The sequence below is a fragment of the Scyliorhinus torazame genome, chromosome 4 (assembly GCF_047496885.1).
Source record: "Scyliorhinus torazame isolate Kashiwa2021f chromosome 4, sScyTor2.1, whole genome shotgun sequence".
Taxonomy (NCBI): Eukaryota; Metazoa; Chordata; class Chondrichthyes; order Carcharhiniformes; family Scyliorhinidae; genus Scyliorhinus; species Scyliorhinus torazame.
Window position 1 is genome coordinate 231,911,081 of NC_092710.1, and position 21,606 is coordinate 231,932,686.

A 21,606-nucleotide genomic window follows, 5' to 3' on the forward strand; every position below is an offset into this window, starting at 1 on the left:
ATAACCCCACTCAAGCCATGCATTGTTGTACTTAATTTCCTCCTTCCAAATTAATCTGGTACATGGTAGTGTAAGTAACGTTGTCTTGGAGACTCTCCTACCCAATATCTAACTTCTCAAACTCTCACCAACTGCCCTGCAGTGACACTGCAACGTTGCACAGAATACAGTATCAGCAGTTTGCTGTAGAAACCTCATTGAGATGACGTGTAATTCCTGCCATCTTTATCCTTTTGGATAAACAGCTTTCAGTAATTGTTCCAGTATTTTATTGTACTTAGTTTGGTTGCCAAGGGAATGTGAAGAGAAACAGCTGCTTTCTGTTTTATAAAAAAAAAAGCTGGAATGCAGAAAACAAAAATAGCTCGATGAAACTCATTCAAGATGGATATTACCTCACAGTGTCGAATAATACAGATGATGATATGGGTACTTTGTCCCATTTATATTCAGCGATACAAATTTTTTTTTTTAAAGTGTTAAACGTTCTCTAAATTCGAAGAATCATAGAATCCCTACAAAAGGAGACCATTCATTCCATTGAGTCTGCACCGACCCTCTGAAAGAGCACCTAGGTTCACGCCCCCACCCTATCACTGTAACCCAGTAACCACCTAACCTTTTGGGTACTAAAGAGCAATTTACCACAGAAAATCCACCTAACCTGAACAACTTTGGATTATGGGAGGAAGCCGGAGCATCCAGAGGAAACCCACACAGACACGGGGAGAAAGTGCAAACTCCCCACAGACAGTTACCCAAGGTCGGAATTGAACCTGGATTCCTGGTGCTAACCACTGCGCCGCCGTGCCTCCCGCTGAAAGTTGAATTCAACCAACTTTGTGTCTTCACTTTTTTATTAAAAATAAATTTTATTTTTAAATACTTCTAAACACAAAACGGCAAACCCAAAGGACAAGGAAATACAAGCCCAATCACCATACCAGGCCACAAAACCCCTCCCTTCCCTCATTCACCCGCCTACCGCCCTAGCATCTGCCTTTTTCCAACCTTTCTTCTCCCTGCCAACCAGAGTCTACAACCCAAACCAAACAAAACCTAACCCCCCCCCCCCGCAGATGTCATAATCCTCCTTAAAGAAATCAATAAACGTCTTCCACCTCAAAATGAACCCACAAATGGTGAAATTCTGCTAAGTCGCTCATCCATACCCCGGCCTTCGGCGTCTGAGTCCCGCCAGCACAACAAAATCCGTCTACGGGCTATCAGGGAGGCCAAGGCCAAAACATCGGTCTCTCTCCCCACCTGCACTCTCGGAACCTCTGACACTCCAAATATCGCCACCTCTGGACTCGGAGCTCTCTCCGCCCCCAACACCTTTGCCATAACCTCCGAAAAGCCCTTCCAGAATCCCCTCAAGTTCTGGCCTGCCCAGAACATATGGACATGATTTGCCGGACCCCCTGCACACGGCCCACACCTATCCTCCACTCCAGTGAAGAACCGACTCATCCTCAATACTGTCATGTGGGCCCTATGCACCACCTTAAACTGAATAAGGCTTAGCCTCGTACACGATGAGGACACATTCACCCTCCAGAAAGCTTCCCTCCACATTCCAGCCACTAACGCCCCTTCCAGCTCGCCCTCTCACTTACGCCTAATATCCTTCACGGGGATGCTGTCCCTTTCCATAAACTCCCCATACATGTCCGCCACTCCGCCGTCCCTAATTTCATCCTTAGATAGAAGCTTATTCTACAGCACTGGGGGCGGCAGTCTCAGAAGCTACGGCACCTCCTTTCTAACAAAGTTCCTAACCTGCAGATACGTGAATCCATTACCCTTTGGTAACTTTTGCATCCCCCCCATCTCCTCCAGGTCAGTGAACTTTTCCCCAATGAATAAATCCCTGAAACATTATATCCCTACCTGTCGCCACCCCCAGAAACTCGCATCCAGCCCCGCCGGCACAAAGCTATGATTATTACAGATCGGCGCCCACATACCTTCCAAACCAAAGTGCCTACACTGGTTCCAGACCCTCAGTACTGATACCACCACCACCAGGCTTGTGGAGTACCTGGCAGGCAAGAGCAGAAGGGGCACCAACAACTGTGCCCTCAAACTGGTCCCCTTGCACATGGCCGCCTTCATCCACCCCCAAACCGACCGTTCCTCCACAGCCAACCATAGCAATGTTTGCTGCCCTGTAGTAGTTCATCAAATTCGGCAACACCAACACCTCCCCGGTTCCACCACATTGTTCCCGCTCCATGATCACCCTCCTAACCTGCGGGGCTTACCCCGCCCACACAAACCTCAAAATCATACCATTCACCTTCCTAAAAAAGGACTTGGGGTAAAAATCGGAAGGTTCTGGAACACAAACAAAAACCTTGGCAGTATCGTCATCTTTGCTGTCTACCTGACCCGCCAACGTAAATGGCAAGAAAGTCCTCCTTCATTCCCGCCACCAGCCGCTTCACATTCAACTTGTATAGCTGGGCCCAACTCTGCACCACCTGTATCCCAAGGAAGCGAAAACTCGCTCCCACGAACCAAAACAACAGTTCCCCCAGCCTGCTCTCCTGCGCCCGTGCGTTGATTGGAAACAGGTCACTTTTCTCCGTTTCCAACTTTCTACAACCCCAAAAAGCGGCCAAACTTCCCCAGCATTCCCATAATCCCGTGGAACCATCCGACCGGGTCCGAAATATACAAAAGGTGGTTGTCCGCATACAGCAAAATCCAATGGTCAGCCCCCCCCGGCTGAATGCCCCTCCACCCCCTCAAATTCCTACATTGTCAATGGGTGACAGCAGGGAGAACGGACACCCATGCCTTGTCCCTCGGTGCAACCCAAACTACCCCGAGCTGGCCTTGTTTTTTCAAACTCGTGCCTTAGGTGCCTTATACATCAGGCGAACCCAATCCACAAAGCCCTCTCCAAACCCAAACCTACCCAACACCTCAAACAAATGCTCCCATTCAATTTGGTTGAACGCCATCTCCGCGTCCATTGCCACAACCTCTTCAACCTCCAGCCAATCTGAGGGCATCATAATAACATTGAACAACATCCGAACATTCGCCGACAATTGCCGCCACCTCACGAACCCCATCTGGTCCTCCCCGATCATGCCCGGCTCACACTCCTCTATCCACATCGTCAACACCTTTGCATTTACATTTACATTCAGCAGCGAGGTCGGACAATACGGTCCACGCTGCTCCGGGTCTTTATCCTTCTTTAGGATAAGCAAAAGACAGCGTGGGGGGGGAGGGGCTCCCCCTTCACACTTGACTCATTAAGCATCTCCACCAGTAGGGGCCGAACTCCGTCTCAAACATTTTATAAAACCCGACTGGGAACCTGTTCAGGCCCTGGGCCTTCCCCGCCTGCATCCACCCTACACGATCCATAACCTCCCTCAACCCTATCTGGGCCCCCAGTGCCTCCACCTTCGCCTCCTCGACACTCGGGTACTCCAACCCATCTAGAAACAGTCCCATCCCTTCATTCCCCTATCGGGGGCCCCGATACCACCGTACCCCTCCCGTCTCTCACCCTCCCAAAACAAATTCCCCCCTCATCACGCCTTCAGCGCCTCCCACAGCGTGGAGGTCGAAACCTCCACCATCTTATTCAGCTCCACATAATTTCGGATGGCCACCCTCACCCTCCCACAAAACCCCTCGTCTGCCACTAACCCCACATCCAGCCTCCACTGCAGCAGATGGACCCCCTCCTGCACTACCTGCAAATCCACCCAGGGTGACCCGTGGTCCAAGACTACAATCGCCAAGTACTCTGACCCAACCCCACCAAAGCCTTGTCCAAAACAAAAAAATCAATATCGGAGTACACCCGGTGCACATGAGAAATAACAACAACTCCTTCGCCCTCGGTCTTTCAAACCGCCAGGGGTCCGTCTCACCCATATGGTCCAGAAACCTCATCAACTCCTTATCCATCGCTGAAACCTTCCAGGATCTAGGACACGACCGATCCAACCCTGGATCCAGAATCATGTTAAAAACCATGGTCATGGAAAGGGTCCAGAGGAGGTTCACAAGAATGACCCTGGAATGAAGAGCTTGTTGTATGAGGAACGATTGAGGACTCTGGGTCTGTACTCGTTGGAGTTTAGAAGGATGAGGGGGGAATCTTATTGAAACTTATAGGATATTGCGAGGCCTGGATAGAGTGGACGTGGAGAGGATGTTTCCACTTGAAGGAAAAACTAGAACCAGAGGACGCAATCTCAGAATAAAGAGACGATCCTTTAAAACAGAGAGGAGGAGGAATTTCTTCAACCAGAACGTGGTGCATCTGGGGAACTCTTTGCCGCAAAAGGCTGTGGAGGTCAAATCATTGAGTGTCTCTAAGACAGAGATAGAGAGGTTCTTGATTAATAAGGGGATCGGGGTTATGGGGAGAAGGCAGGAGAATGGGGATAAGAAACATATCAGCTATGATTGAATGGCGGAGCCGACTCGATGGGCTGAATTGCCTAATTCTGCTCCTATGTCTTATGGTCTTATGCTCTCTGACCATGGGCCAAATTAGTCTAAAGGATGTGACTGCCTCCTGGAACAAAATGTCCAATAACTTTATCCTTTCCACAATCTAACGGCAGTAAAGTTCAGGAACAAAAGAAAAGCAGCTTGGGCATTCAAGACCATCATGGCTGATGAAAGGAAAATGTTAAACATCGAAAGAAATATATATATTTTTAAATGGCTGACGCAGGTGTTTTCTTTGCATCGACCCGACCTTCTGAGGGATCAATCTATCTGTGTTTTTCAAAGTGGTGGTCGCGACCCGCAAGTGGGCCGCGGGTGTTGTAAAATGGGTCGCCAAAAATGATCCCCAACGATTGCCAGATATTTTTCCTATTTTCTCTCTAGGTAAATGTTTTCTGCCCTAAACTGATCCTATTGAACGAAAAGCATGTACATTCATAAAGTTAAATTTAATACCTAGCCAATATGCAAATACAGAGGTTTCATTATTAAATCTAATATTTGGAATGGCTGTGGGATAAAAATTGGTGTAATGTTAAATACAGGTCTGGTTCTATTCTGTTTATAGCACACACTATAAATGACAATGAGGATCTCTCAGATGATGACATCGCCAGCATGAGGATTTTTGATGTGGAGTAAGAGCTTAGTACTGTCTCATATAATTCAGGTTACGTGCACTTTTTGAAAAGAAAAGTAAGAATTGGGAGAGAGGTGTATTTTTAAATGGTCAGTGAATCCTGTTTCGAATACCCGAGTCTCAAATTTTCTGCAGTGAAGGCAGTCTATGGCTTCAGAGTTTGAAGTGTATCATCATTATTTCACAATCCAACTCATTATATTTCCCCATGTGCATTGAAGTATTTTATTGTCGAATCAATTTAAAATGAAATGATGCCTGAAAAACGTGGATGGTTAATGCACAGTAAATGAGTGCATAGTCTGATTTCGGACATTTAGTTTGAATGTATATGCTGATGAGAGGAATAAGATTCATTGTATTTCTTTAAAACTGAATTCACGTATCTATGTTGATACAGTTCTCCCAGATCAGCAAATATGTCTAGATTGATTAAGCAGCCTTTTGGTACTTTGGAGCCCAGAGTTGAATCTTGGGTTCGAGTTGGAAACGTCTGATTGGACAAAACCAAGGATTTCAGTGTCAGGGATGTGAAATTTACAGTATACAAGGTGGAATTAGTTTGCTGCAATGCAACATCTTGGTTTTACATAGACAGAACTGAATACAATTTACCGTCATATGTGAGGAAGATCAATTATATTAATCTTAAATGCACAAAAGTTGAGGACAGGCTCACCTAAGTAGGAAGTGAACGTGGTGTGGGTCATGAGGGCCAGCCATTTGGTAGAAGTGGGGCGCTGGGAAAAAAGTTTGAAAAACATTAATCTATCTGTTTGAGACCTGCTCTGTAACTTTCAGAGTCATGGGTGCAAAATCTGGATTGATAGTCCATATAAACTAGGAATAGATGTCTTGGGAAGGTATATGATGTATACTTTTTCACTAAAGGATGAAAGTAGCACTATTGTAACCCAAGTTAGGAAGACTTGGGGCTGAGTCATCTTGTGACTGAGCTCAGCAGTTGTTATCTCCCTCAAAGGGTGGGAAATGTGCAGGTTTCAGGTACAATTTAAAATATCTAAAACCCGCCTCTATTTCCTGTTTAAACGTGTCCTTCCGTTAAATAATAGTAACAAAGCTACGTGACTCCATTTAAAAAAAAAAAAAAAAAAAAAATCTCATCTTTAAAGTTACAAAGACAATGCTCAGAGTGATCAGGGCAAAACCGTAATCCATCTCATTGCTTGCTCCAAAACCCAATTCAGATTCAAATTGAAGCCAATTCACGGTCTCCACAAGAGAGACACGCAAGATCCAAGCTGACAAGAAAAGGCATTGCCCCTCATCTTGGATTTGATCTGACGCTTGACCTTAGCCAAAAGGCCGACAAGCAATTTGCGTCTCAAATTTTAACAGTATTTCAGGTATCAGGACTTGGGAAACCAGGTGGCTGAAGGAAGTTAGAAAGTCGGGTTCACTAGGAAGAGAGGGCAGGTTTCCACACTCCTCCCCCACTATCCACTCCCTGGATACTTAAACAAACCTGCTTCCCAATCCAGTCTCCCAAACCCACACTCCAATCTCCGAAATCGTCCAACCGTCTCCCCTCAACCCATGATCTGAGTAAAGATGTTGACTCATTTGAGGAAATACAAAAGGAAGAAAATCCTAAAAGAATTAGGGCTGTTTTGATTTGGAGAGAGCCGATGAAGGAGTGATTTGTTTGGGAGTTTTAAAATTGTGATGGGATAGATAGAAACATGAGTTCTCCTGGTAGAGAAGTCTCAAAGGGGACAGAGATTTAATATTTAATGTAAGAGATTTAAGGGGACGAGAAACTGCTTTACACAGTGGGTCTGAGGCTGTTCCTCAGAGCTGTTCCTGCATTGGCAATGTAACTTTGCAGTCGAAGCTGCAGAAACCAATTTACACCCAGAGAAGGGGAAGCAGCTCCAAGGAAATTCCCGGTGCATGTAAATGTTTAAAAGCTGGTTAGTTGATGTGTTGAAGGAAAGGGAAATAAAGGAATATGGGCGCAGAGTGGGGTTTCCACTGGTCATGTAAGGGGTAAATACCAACATGGACTATTTGGGCAGAACTGTGTAATTCAAACAATAATGTGACAATGAGGCAATTAACGTTTCAGTTTATGCTTAGAAATACCTGTTTTTTTTTTATATCAGTAAAGAGGAGAGAAAAGTAAGGATTGTCAGAATCACTATACTGAGAAACAAAGTGTAGAAAATGACAGAGGGACAAAGAGAAGAGAAAATAAGTCGAAGGAGTCAAAGGACACAGAGAAGAATGTTGGTATTTTGTGTAGAAGTCAATGCATGTGCACATTTATCTGAAAGCAGTTCCAAGAAAGAAAATAAAGAATTTGCTAATATTTGGCACTTTTCACAAACTCACAATATCCAACCAGCTTTGCAGTTAATTAAGTACATTTGCAGTGTAGTCAGTATTGTAATGTAAACACAGCAGCCAATTTTCCCATAAGCAATAGTGAGCTAGCTGACCAGATGGTGTGTTTTGATTGTGTTGGCTGCGGAACAAATAGCACTGGGAGAATTCCCCTATGTTTCCTTGAATAGGGACGTGATATGTTTTCTGTCCATCTGACAAGGCTGATGTGATTTCAGTTGAACGTTCCATCATTGCACTAGAGAAAGCATCCTATCTGGCTGCATCACAGCCTGGTCTGGCAACTGCTCTGCCCAAGACCGCAAAAAACTACAGAGAGTCGTGAAAACCGCCCAGTCCATCATGCAAACTTGCCTCCCATGCATTGATTCTGTCTACACCTCCCACTGCCTGGGGAAAGTGGGTAGCATAATCAAAGATCCCTCCCACACAGACTATTCTCTCCTCCAACCTCTTCCATCGGGCAGGCGATACAAAAGTCAGAGAACACGCACTAACAGATTCAAAAACAACTTCTTCCCTGCTATTCTCAGACTCCTGAATGACCCTCTTATGGACTGAACTGATCTCGCCATGTATCTTCCCCAATGTGTAGTACTACACTCCGTATGCTTCACCCGATGCCTGTGTCTATGTATTTACATTGTGTATTTATCGTAAGTCCTATATATTTTCATGTCTGGTGTTTGGTGAAAATATTCACAAACAGACCTTAACGTGAGCAAAAGAAGCAATTTATTGGTGCAGAGCTCTCGGAGAAAGTCTTGGTGGCACACTTTCTCACTGAGCTGTGGCTTAAACTGAGTTAATATACTTTTTCAAAAGCAGAATTAATTTGCATTCTCATTTACATACAGGCAATCAATTCTCTCAGTAGCGCAGTTCATTCCATATATAGTTATCAATTCTTTACACAGTATGTTACATTCGCCCAATCAATGTTTTGCGCACATGATTACATAAGGTTACAAGTTGCCAGCAATAAGGTCATGACTTGCCAGTCCGAGATGTGGATTTAGAGGCCACCCTTCCTCTCGCAGCTGTTTTGAAAACTTAGAATAACAGCTCCTGCAGTCCGTGGAGCACTGGTCCTCACTGACCTATTGTCTTTGGAGGATATATCTGTTAGAGTCACTCTTTGTCCAACGTTCACTGTCTCAGCAGAAAACATCATGTAGCAACTTAAAAGCAGGCATTAATTCATATCCCAGCATGTTACAAAAGCAGAACGTTTGCACCAACATCTGGCACGATCTGTCTAGAATGTGCGCGGAACAATACTTTTCATTGTACCTCGGTACACGTGACAATCATTGTACCTCGGTACACCTGACAATAAATCAAATCCATCGGAAAGAGCATTTATGACAATGCAGGACTCCCTCAGTATAGCAGTGAAATGCCAGCTTAAATTAGGTGTTTAAGCCTCTGTGGCGGAGCCAACCCCCACAACCCTCAGACTCTGGGGTGAGAATGTTACCACTGTGCCAAAACACAAACCGTATAAATACCAGAAAACATGTTTCACTTGCTCCCAAGTCTGCACTTGGATTGGATTGGATTTTGTTTATTATCCCGTGTACCGAGGTACAGTGAAAAGTATTTTTCTATGAGCAGCTCATCAGATCGTTAAGTACATGAAAATAAAATAAAATACATGTTGGGCAACATAAGGTACACAATGTAACTACACAACACCGGCATCGGGTGAAGCATACAGGATTGTAGTGTTAATCCGGTCAGTACATAAGAGGGTCATTTAGGAGTCTGGTAACAGCGGGGGAAAAGCTGTTTTTGAGTCTGCGCGTGCGTGTTCTCAGACTTCTGTATCTCCTGCCCGATGGAAGAAATTGGAAGAGTGAGTAAGCCAGATGGAAAGGGTCTTTGATTATGCTGCCCGCTTTCCCCAGGCAGCGGGAGGCATAGATGGAGTCGTGTTCACGACTCTCTCAAGTTTCTTGCGTTCTTGGGCTGAGCAGTTGCCATACCAGGCTGTGATGCAGCCAGATAGGATGCTTTCTATGGTGCACCTGTAAAAGTTGATAAGAGTTAATGTGGACATGCCCAATTTCCTTAGTTTCCTGAGGAAGTATAGGCGCTGTTGTGCTTTCTTGGTGGTAGCGTCGACGTGGGTGGACCAGGACAGATTTTTGGAGATGTGTACCCCTAGGAATTTGAAACTGCTAACCATCTCCATCTCGGCCCCGTTGATGCTGACAGGGGTGTGTACAGTACTTTGCTTCCTGAAGTCAATGACCAGCTCTTTAGTTTTGCTGGCAATGAGGGATAGATTGTTGTTGCTGCACCACTCCACTAGGTTCTCTATTTCCCTCCTGTTATTCGAGATCCGGCCTACTATGACCGTATCGTCAGCAAACCTGTAAATGGAGTTGGAACCAAATTTTACCACACAGTCATGTGTGTACAGGGAGTATAGTAGGGGACTAAGTACACAGCCTTGCGGAAACCCGGTATTGAGGACTATTGTGGAGGCGGAGGTGTTGTTTATTCTTATTGATGGTGGTCTGTGGGTCAGAAAGTCGAGGATCCAGTTGCAGAGCTAGGAGCCAAGTCCTGGGTTTTGGAGCTTTGATATGACCATGGTTGGAATTCTGGTATTGAAGGCGGAGTGTAGTCAATAAATAGGAGTCTGATGTGGGAGTCCTTGTTGTCGAGATGCTCTAGCAATGAGTGTCAGGCCAGGGATCCCGTCCAGACCCGTCGCCTTCCGAGAGTTCACTTTCAGGAAGGCCGATCTGACTGTGACGGTGGGTATGGGTGTGTTATGGGCTGCTGGGGCACTCGACAGCGGATCGTTGGTTCTCTTATTATAGTGTTTGGTTGCTTCGTCACATAACACTGAAATGTGAACTCAAAACCTAAATTCCTAGTTTATTTGATAGAGAAATGTTAATGATATACCCATTAGCTTAAAGCCATATCTAACGCCAGGTTATCTTTACTAATGACGTGCCCCCAATTACCCCCACCCAATTCCCACAGGATCCCCCAATTAACCCCAAACCAGACCCCCTCCCCCACACTGACTACCTCCCCCACCCCGACTATCCTCCCAAACTTCTTCACCCCTTGACTACCCACTGTTCTCCTGCCATGCCCCCTACTCCCCCATGGGTTCACTTTGCCCAATACTGCACTGCACCAGGAGGATTGTGAGTTGCTGCTCCCCTATATTACTCATGAGGCATGCGTCAGCAATCCAGGTGAGAAATATCCAGCTCCAGACTAAGATAAGTAAAATGGAGCAGAGTGGGCAGCACGGTAGCACAGTGGTTAGCACTATGGCTTCACAGCGCCAAGACCCCGGGTTCAATTCACAGCTTTGGTCATTGTCTGTGCAGAGTCTGCGCGTTCTCCCCGTGTCTGTGTGGGTTTCCTCCCGGCGCTCCAGTTTCTTCCCACAAGTCCCGAAAGACGCGCTGTTAGGTAATTTGGACATTCTGAATTCTCCCTCCGTGTACCCGAACAGACGCCGGAATGTGGCGGCTAGGGGATTTTCACAGTAACTTCATTGCAGTGTTAATGTAAGCCTACTTGTGAAAATAAAGATTATTATTATTATTTTCCGACTATGATTTCCATTCCACAAAAGTTCTAGCCAATTGTTTTCAATAACAAATGTTGCATTATGTTGCCACTAATTAACAAAAATGTCATGTTTATTGCTGCTGGTTGTAAAGCAGTGTATCAAACCTCCTGGCAACGCGTGTTGATGGATTTCTCTATTGAAATCTGAATTCCTGGATTGTATTGTCACTTTGATGTGCAACCCAATTCCCTGCTACACATTAGACATTCTGATAAATTTTGCAAACACTTCCAACATGATGGCAGCAAATATTTGGGTCATTTTAAGAGCACTCTGAATACAACTTGGGAAATGGCAAACAGTAGGTAGATATATCACTGCACTATGAGAAGCATCATAACCTTTTAATATTTGCAATACCTTCACTGCCATTGGGCCTGAGTTCCATCATCTCGCAAGATCTTGGAATCCAAAAATAAGCTTTTGTTCCCTGTATGATTTAACATTTTGTGATGGGGAAGGCACACGTCTTCCTGACAGCTGTAACAACAATAATAATTGCCATTTGTATTTTCCCATGGTGCATTGAGGTGCCAGAAGGCGTACATGCCCCAATGGAGATATTATGCGATAACAGTAGCTAAGGTGCTATTCTATTTCCAATTTTCCTTCTCCATGTTGGGTCAAACATTTCTTCTGGCAGGCTAAAGAGGAGTGTTTGCCATTAGCGAGCCTTGCCCTTGCCAGTTTAAAGTGTTACTCGCCAGTTTAAAGTTGACAAGCTGCTGCCAGTGGGAGATGGAAACAATGCAATTCCCTGGACAGGGCATGGAAATCTGTCTCCTTAGCCAATCAGATTGAGGGATTGTGAAATTGACAACGGAAAGTTTGATCAAGGAAGTGTAAGTGAGAGTGGTGACATCAATGTCATATCAATTATAGAAAGAGAGAGGGCAGCACGGTGGCGCATTGGTAGCACTGCAGTCTCACGGCGCCGAGGTCCCAGGTTCGATCCCGGCTCTGGGTCACTGTCCGTGTGGAGTTTGCACATTCTCCCCGTGATTGCGTGGGTTTCGCCCCCACAACCCAAAGATGTGCAGGATAGGTGAATTGGCCACGCTAAATTGCCCCTTAATTGGGAAAAATTAATTGGGTTCTCTAAATTTATTTTTAAAAAAGAAAGAGAGAGAGGATAAAAGGAGATAGTACTTAAACTAGACAAGCCTGAACTTTCTGTGATGAGTTAACCTCATAGGCGTTTTCTGCTGTCTCACAGCAACAGTGATTGGGAGTTCAATTCCTGCCTCAGGTGACTGTGTGAAGTTTGCACCTTCTCCCGTGTCTGTGAGGATTTCCTTTGGGTCCTCTGGTTTCCTCCCACAGTCCAGTGCAGGTTAGGTGGATTGGGCCATGCTTAATTGACCCTTATTGTCCAGGTGGGGTTACAGGGATTGGGTGGGGATTGGATCGAGGTAGGGTGCAGACTCAATGGGCCTAATGGCCTCCTTTTGCACTGCAGAGATTCTATGATTCTATGAGTTACTATTTCCACAAACTAACTGCAGCATCTCGAGCAGCCGTTATTGGAATTCTGCATTAAACCATATATGTACCCTTGCCTCGAATTGCTGTGGCATTTGTATATAAATAGAAGCAAATGCTATGAGCCTTGCCATTATTTTGACAACATTTTGGGTTCTATTTTGTGTTGTACTTTGGTCCCCATCTTCTAGTCTCCGAATTGCAAGAGACCAGGGGCGTCATTCTCCGACCCCCCGCCGGGTCGGAGAATGGCCGTAGGCCGCCGTGAATCCCGCCCCCGCCCTCGGTACCGGAGATTGGGCGGGGGCGGGAATCGGGCCGCGCCGGTTGGCGGGACCCCCCGCTGGATTCTCTGGCCCGAATGGGCCGAAGTCCCGCCCAGAAATTGCCTGTCCCGCCGGCGTAAATCAAACCTGGTATTTACCGGCGGGACCAGGCGGCGTGGGCGGGCTCCGGGGTCCTGGGGGGGGTGGGGCGCGGGGCGATCTGACCCCGGGGGGTGCCCCCACGGTGGCCTGGCCCGCGATCGGGGCCCACCGATCCACGGGCGGGCCTGTGCCGTGGGGGCACTCTTTCACTTCCGCCTCCGCCACGGCCTCCACCATGGCGGAGGCGGAAGAGACTCTCCCCACTGCGCATGCGCGGGAAACTGACAGCTGACGCTCCCGCGCATGCGCCGCATTTCCGCGCCAGCTGGCGGGGCAACAAACGCCATTTCCGCCAGCTGGCGGGGCGGAAATCCCTCCGGCGTCGGCCTAGCCCCTCAATGTTGGCGCTAGGCCGCCAAAGATGCGGAGCATTCCGCACCTTTGGGCCGGCGCGATGCCCGTCTGATTGGCGCCAGTCGGCGGACATCGCGCCGTTGGGGGAGAATTTCGCCCCAGACGTCCGACCCAAGGTGCTGGTCAGGACCCCACAGAAGTCCTGACACACTGACCTCTGTTGAGAATTTTCCAGGAAGTTTGAATTTCCGACAGACAACTCGTTTGTTAGACGAGGCCCTCTACAAAAGACTCCAAATTCGAATTGGCAACTTCGGACAATTCCAATTTTATTACCTGAATAGTTACCCAGAAAATGTTAGACAGAGAAATCCTAGTCGGACTCTTGGGTCACTATTCAACAGACCCCTCAATTGGTCATACTGACCCCCCCCCCGCCCCCCCCCCCCCCCCCCCCCCCCCCCAACCTGACTACCCTTCCCAAACACGCTAAACTCCAACCACCCGAGCACTCTCATTGCTGCATGGATTTTTGCACTGAGGGAGTTCTTAGAGTTGCAACATCGGACGTGGGACACTTATAAATATAATCAGGTAAGTACTCGGTTTTCTAACCGATTCACATCGAATGCAACAGTTCCAGAGCTTGATCAGAAGATTTGGGCCTTTATCTTAGTTTGATTGGTTCCATTATATTTTCAAAATACATAAGCCCTTTTGTTTAAACTTTTACTTTAATTCTATTTTACCATAATTGGACCAAATTATCTTCATAAAGTAATCACAGACTTGCTTTTGTGATAACTTTAAGAAGTGCTGTTTATCTTTTTCCACTTTCAGCAGCCCCTTCAATTAGAGGCACTGAACAAATTTCTAATGATCATATTTGAGGTCACACCCATTAAATTCCACTCCGAAATAGACAAATAAGAAAGCAAAGCGTTAACTTCATGAATCTTCTATATTCATGTATTTCATGGACATTCAATTTTTTTGATTCATGATTAACAGCAAATTGACTGAAGTCTAGCTGGAATACAGGAAGATAACTTCAGAAAGCTTATGAAACAACAACATAAAATACTTCAAGAATAAAAATTATCAAGACCTTATAGGTTGCCTTCATGACAAGCCACAGAAAACTGCTCAAATTTCTACTTAGAAGACTGACTTTATTGACCCTGATCAGTAATCTGAAAATAAGTGTGAAAACCCGTACGAGACCTACGGGGTTGGAGCAATCAAGCTCCCCCGCTGAAGGGGCGGGAACCCTAAATCATCCATAGTTAAGTTGTGTATAAAGTCAGCCAGGTATGGCACCGGCAGTTCAGACTCGGTTGGGATCTGGTGTATATTGTAAATACCGGTGTGTGTTAACAAGCCAAGTTTTCTTAAATCTTCTTGGTCAGGATTCGTTTGTGGTCTATAAAAATAAGGGTCTTCCTGTTTTTACATTTGCATTTTATGCATGTCTTTGACAATTGCATGTGGTCTGGTCTTAGTCTGGAGAGAACTTAGCATAATATCTGCTATTTAACCCACAGGTTGTTTACTTTGGTGACAGTATGCGCTCGGATATATTTCCTGCTCACAGCTATAATAATTGTGAGACAGTCCTGGTGCTGGAAGAGCTAGAAGTTGAGGCCAGCCAACAAGTTACAACCGACAGAAAGGACTCTGAACCGTTAGAGAAGAAAGGAAAATATGAAGTAAGTGTTCATAACAACTGTTTATTATAATCAGTTCAGACAAATAAGCTAAACGGAGTTGTAGTTTGCATTTGAAGGTAATAAAATGTACAGCAGGCAATGTAAATTATTTTGTTGTGTGTACAAGATAATATAAAATAATCCATGGATGGCTGATGGGGGTAGATGGTGTGGGTTGGGCGTGGATGGGGGTATAGGCATAAGTGTAGAAACTGTTAGTTGTTCAGCGAGTTTACTTTTAAAAACATTTTGAGACCTTCTCAGTACAACATCGGCTGATAATCACTTCCAACCCAGGTCCTGCCCATGTAAATAAAAGGTGTGAGTATCCTGGTGGATTCTGAGGTAAATTCAGGGTGTGTAGCCCAAGTCTACACTGACAGGGTCGGGGCAACAACTTCTGCCCATCGGAAGTTTAAATTTTGCATGTAAATACTGCACATCTCGACTTCCTCTGGCTCCAGTCACACAACAGTAGCGGGTATCTCAACACTCACTGCTAATTCCGTCAGGAAATTTGGGGCTGTTAATTTTATCCTAAGCTTTTCAGTAAGCACAGTAATTTATTGGCTATAAAGTGCATTGAAATGTCCCATGGTCATGAACTGCCCCACACAAATTAAGTATTTCCTTTTCTTTGTCTTCTTAAGCAAGGTTGTGTTTTAATCATATGTGTGGGAATATTGTCTTTCACTAAATTCAGTGTGCATCATAAGAACATAGGAACTAGGAGCAGGAGTAGACCATCTGGCCCTTTGAGCCTGCTCCGCCATTCAATGAGATCATGGCTGATCTTTTGTGGACTCAGCTCCACTTTCCCACCCGAACACCATAACCCTTTATTCCTTTATTCTTCAAAAAACTATGTATCTTTATCTTGAAAACATTTAATGAAGGAGCCTCAACTGCTTCACTGGGCAGGGAATTCCATAGATTCACAACCCTTTGGGTGAAGATGTTCCTCCTAAACACAGTCCTAAATCTACTTACCCTTATTTTGAGGCTGTTGCTCTCTTTGGTTTGCTTTGAATATGACGGTCAATATGATCGCCTTCCTTAATTCTAATTACGTTTGCTCTAGAGTCGCCAGATATCTTTCGATACCGCCACAAGGTTCAAACCCGAATACTGATCAAAGACTGATACATCAGTTAGTTCAAAGTCAATGCTTATCTATTTACACGCACAGTTAAATATACTCATGCACGAAACTCTCCAGACTAAACTATCACTACTGCTAAGGCCTATACTTAGCTTCGGGCGCCCACTCGTCAGAGGAACACTGGCCGTTCGGTTCTGAGGCTGCTGGGGGTCGAACTAGTACAGGGGAACAGCTAAGGTCGTCTGTCTGGTAGCGTGCGTTGACCTTGGACTTACTTGTTTCTGGTGCAGCTGGTGTACAGGTCTCTCCTCGGTGAGAGCCGGGTCCAAGAGAACAATTCTCTCTTGGGGGCTCCTTCTTATACCCAAAGGGGCTTCGCGCTCTTTTGGGCGGGCCTTGAACTTGACCCCAATCAATTCGGCCGTTTCTTGATCATTCCTAATGGTTTCACCCAATGAAGAGGTGGGTGCCCTGATGGCTGGGCGTGTCCTAAGTGGCCATTGGCGCCGGGGTGTCTGCCTTAGTATCGGTTACTCAAATGTACTCTTTTGTTCCCGGAGATGGGCCATTAGTATGCTAATGGGCCTACAATTTTGGTCTTGTCTGAGTGCTGCAGCTCCAATATACAGACAAGCTCTGAACCTGCTTGTTTTCTCAGCATTGTCCATTTTCCTTGCAATCTTTGCAAAGTGTCCATTTTGTAATCGATCACATTACCGCGTTGTCTTTGTTCTCTGACCAAGCTGGGCCCCCATAAGCACTTCATAGGCTCTACACTGCTCTGTCCTATGAATTGCAACTTTACCTAAGTTATTTTATATACATTCATCATTATAAAATTCTACGGAGCGTTATGACATTCAGGCATGCATTACAAAATAAAAAAACTAGAACTTCCAACTATCTTCAATAAACTATCCTCACTTAACCAATCAAAAATAATTTACAACATTTTAAACTGTACAAGTAGCAACAACACAGGCCTCCCTGGCTTGGCAGTCAAGCACAGAGTTTTACATTTCTTTATTAAACGAACAAAACATACACAAAAAAACGGATGCACTTTAATTCACTTAAAGGGGTTCGGGGGTTTGTTGGAGTCCGAAGATAGGGGATCTAAATGTGTATACCGGAGTGCGGTTGCGGGAGGCTCTCCTCCGCCATTTTCTGAGTCTAAGTGTCTGCGCGACACTGCAGAGTAACGCCAGTACTAAAAGTGCTTCTACGATGTAAGATAGTGAATACCAGGGGATAAACTTCTCACACCAGGTCGGGGTGTCGGTACCTGTCTCGGGGTTAACTATCTCGGGGTTAACTATCTCGGGGCACAGTGTATGGCAGGGGTGGGAATCATTCGCGGCCTCTGTGGTAGGGGTCAGGGGGGTAGCATCTGCGCGCAACTGAAGGAATGCCGCTAAGATCCAAGTGAAAAACATGAAGGTTGTCTTCAGCTTTCCTTTTGTCGGTCTACTTTTTCTTCATCTGGATTGGATTGGATTTGTTTATTGTCAAGTGTACCGAGGTACAGTGAAAAGTATTTTTCTGCGAGCAGCTCAACAGATCATTAAGTACATGAGAAGAAAAGGGAATAAAAGAAAATACATAATAGGGCAACACAACATATACAATGTAACTACATAAGCACTGGCATCGGATGAAGCATACAGGGTGTAGTGTTAATGAAATCAGTCCATAAGAGGGTCATTTAGGAGTCTGGTGACAGTGGGGAAGAAGCTGTTTTTGAGTCTGTTCGTACGTGTTCTCACACTTCTGTATCTCCTGCTCAATGGAAGAAGTTGGAAGAGTGAGTAAGCCGGGTGGGAGGGGTCTTTGATTATGCTGCCCGCTTTCCCCAGGCAGCGGGAGGTGTAGATGGAGTCAGTGGATGGGAGGCAGGTTCGTGTGATGGACTGGGCGGTGTTCACGACTCTCTGAAGTTTATTGCGGTCCTGGGCCGAGCAGTTGCCATACCAGGCTGTGATGCAGCCTGATAGGATGCTTTCTATGGTGTATCTGTAAAAGTTGGTAAGAGTCAATGTGGACATGCCAAATTTCCTTAGTTTCCTGAGGAAGTATAGGCGCTGTTGTGCTTTCTTGGTGGTAGCGTCGATGTGGGTGGACCAGGACAGATTTTTGGAGATGTGCACCCCTAGGAATTTGAAACTGCTAACCATCTCCATCTCGGCCCCGTTGATGCTAACAGGGGTGTGTACAGTACTTTGTTTCCTGATGTCAATTACCAGCTCTTTAGTTTTGCTGGCATTGAGGGAGAGATTATTGTCACTGCACCACTCCACTAGGTTCTCTATCTCCCTCCTGTATTCGGACTCGTCGTTATTCGAGTACCGGCCCACTATGGTCGTATCGTCAGCAAACTTGTAGATGGAGTTGGAACCAAATTTTGCCATGCAGTCATAGAATTTATTTACAGTGCAGAAGGAGGCCATTCGGCCCATCGAGTCTGCACTGGCTCTTGGCAAGAGCACCCTACCCAAGGTCAACACCTCCACACTATCCCCATAATCCAGTAACCTCACCCAACACTAAGGGCAATTTATCATGGCCAATCCACCTAACCTGCACATCTATGGACTGTGGGAGGAAACCGGAGCACCCGGAGGAAACCCACGCACACATGGGGAGGATGTGCAGACTCCGCACAGACAGTGACCCAAGCAGGAATCGAACCTGGGACCCTGGTGCTGTGAAGCAATTGTGCTATCCACAATACTACCGTGCTGCCCTAAAACATGCTCCCAAAGGTGATGTCCTAACCCTAACCACTATCTCAACCCTGAGCCTATCCCTAATGCAATGCGTAATTCTTTCCCGAACCTTAACCCTAACTTTAACCCGAATAATAATCTCTTATTGTCATGAGTAGGCTTCAATGAAGTTACTGTGAAAAGCCCCTAGTCGCCACATTCCAGCGCCTGTTCGGGGAGGCCGGTACGGGAATTGAACCCGCGCTGCTGGCCTTGTTCTGCATTACAAGCCAGCTGTTTAGCCCACTGTGCTAATCCAGCCCCTAACAGTCGTGTGTGTACAGGGAGTAGAGTAGGGGGCTAAGTACGCAGCCTTGCGGGGCGCCGGTGTTGAGGACTATTGTGGCGGAGGTGTTGTTGTTCGTTCTTACTTATTGTGGTCTGTTGGTCAGAAAATCAAGGATCCAGTTGCAGAGTGGGGAGCCAAGTCCGAGGTTTTGGAGCTTTGATATGAGCTTGGCTGGGATTATGGTGTTGAAGGCGGAGCTGTAGTCAATAAATAGGAGTCTAATGTAGAAGTCTTTGTTTTCGAGATGCTCTAGGAATGAGTGTAGGGCCAGGGAAATGGTGTCTGATGTGGACCGGTTGCAGCGGTATGCGAATTGCAGTGGATCAAGGCGTTCTGGGAGTATGGAGGTGATGCGCTTCATGATCAGCCTCTCGAAGCACTTCATTACAACTGAAGTCAGGGCCACTGGTCGGTAGTCATTGAGGCACGTTGCCTGGTTCTTCTTTGGTACCGGTATGATGGTGGTCTTCTTTAAGCAGGTGGGGACCTCGGAGTGGAGTAGAAACAGGTTAAAGATGTCCGTGAATACCTCTGCCAGCTGGTCCGCGCAGGCTCTGAGTGCATGACCAGGGATCCCGTCTGGGCCCGTCGCCTTCCGAGGGTTCACTTTCAGGAAGGCCAATCTGACTTCGGAAGCTGTGATGGTGGGTATGGGTGAATTATGGGCTGCTGGGGCACTCGCCAGCGGATTGTTGGTTACCTGCTCGAACCGAGCATAGAATGCATTGAGTTCATCGGGGAGGGGTGCGCTGCTGCCAGAGATACTGGTCGGCTTCGCTTTGTCGCCCGTTATGTTGTTTAGTCCTTGCCACAACCACCGAGAGTCTGTCTGTGACTCTAGCTTGGTTTGATATTCTCTCTTGGCATTCCGGATGGCTTTGCGGAGGTCGTACCTGGATTTCTTGTATAGGTCAGGGTCGTCTGCCTTGAACGCCTCAGATCTGTCCTTCAGTAGGGAGTCAATCTCACGATTGAGCAATGGTTTCCGGTTGGGGAACGCACGTACTGCTTTCTTTGGCACGCAGTCGTCCACACATTTGCTGATGAAGTCTGTGACGGTGGTGGCATACTCATTTAAGTTGGTCCCTGAGTTCTTAAATATGGACCAGTCCACTGTCTCTAAGCAGTCACGTAAGAGCTCTTCTGTCTCCTCGGACCAGCACTGCACAACCTTCTTAGCTGGATTCTCTCGCTTGAGTTTTTGCTTGTATGCCGGGAGGAGGAGCACCATCTTATGGTCTGATTTCCCAAAGTGCGGTCGGGGGATGGAACGGTAGGCGCCCTTGATTTTTGAGTAGCAGTGGTCAAGAGTGTTGTCGCCCCTTGTGGGACAGGAGATGTGCTGGTGGAATTTTGGCAGTACACTCTTGAGGTTGGCCTTGTTGAAGTCTCCGGCCACGATGAACAAGGCCTCCGGGTGTTCTGTTTCGTAGTTGTTTATTACTGTGTATAGTTCGTCCAGCGCCTTCCTGGGGTTACTGAGGTTCCGGAGTTCTATGGACACAAGCATAAGATCTGTTATTATCTTGCTTAAGATCTCGTATGTCTGTCTGTCTGTTCTTTGTTGCCAATTACCCATTATGATTGGTCACCTTCTGTGACTCCCTCATTTATTTATTTTTTTAAAAACCGAATATTTGGACAAGACACCCGAGAAAAATACTGACACAGTGCGAGCCGTCTCGCAGCCTGTGCGATCTACCATCCTCGTGTTTGAGGATGTAAATAGCATACGGAAGCAACCTAAGGGTCGCCGGAAACAAACAAAAGAAATTTGAACTGAAACTGCCAAAATGGGGTCGTATGGGCCGCGGTGGGTTACAATGGGTGGATTCCCCGGGTAGGTCGGTGATCAGTGCCGTTTCTGCTCTACCCGAGCGTAGCTGACCAGAGGGGGTATCCTCAGGCAGGGCGGGGACCAGTGCCGTTTCTCCACTGCCTGAGCGACTGGCAAGAGCGGGTAAGAATGTGGTCGTCGTGGGGGGCTGCCTCTCATGATTACCTTCAAATCAGGAGAGTAGTTATGATTGGTGTCTGCCGACAAACTAGTTCCTCTGAGCGGTTGTCTGTTGACAAACTTGTTCCATTAACTGCCAGTGGGCATTAAAAGAGTGGTGGCGTGGGGCCATGAAAACTTTTAAATTCACAAACAACATTTAACACGTACATCAAACGAACAAACATACAACAAACATGGTGCAGGTTCCATCAGAAAGGACACCGTATCTCTCCATCGGTTCCTTTTTACCATCATGTGGACACCTCATTGCTCAGTTGCGAACAGGGTCGCAAAGGGATTTGTTTGGTGGAAGTCAGATTCTATGTCATCATCTTCTCCCGGCTGCCATACTCTTGACTGGAGTAGTTTGGCTAAAGCTGCGTGGGGCGAATTGGGGTCCATCTCATCATTCCGGATGAGCCTGAACGAA

General features: G+C 46.4%; 1 protein-coding gene across 2 annotated transcripts in view; it reads left to right on the plus strand.

The window, feature by feature from the left end:
- nt5dc1 (5'-nucleotidase domain containing 1) overlaps window positions 1-21,606 on the plus strand; it is a 764,356-nt gene that overhangs the window by 673,381 nt on the left and 69,369 nt on the right. For both annotated transcript variants that reach the window (XM_072499430.1, XM_072499431.1), the window contains one exon: window positions 14,857-15,021. In XM_072499430.1, coding sequence (XP_072355531.1) covers window positions 14,857-15,021 — 165 coding nt within the window. The remainder of the gene's footprint in view (window positions 1-14,856; window positions 15,022-21,606) is intronic.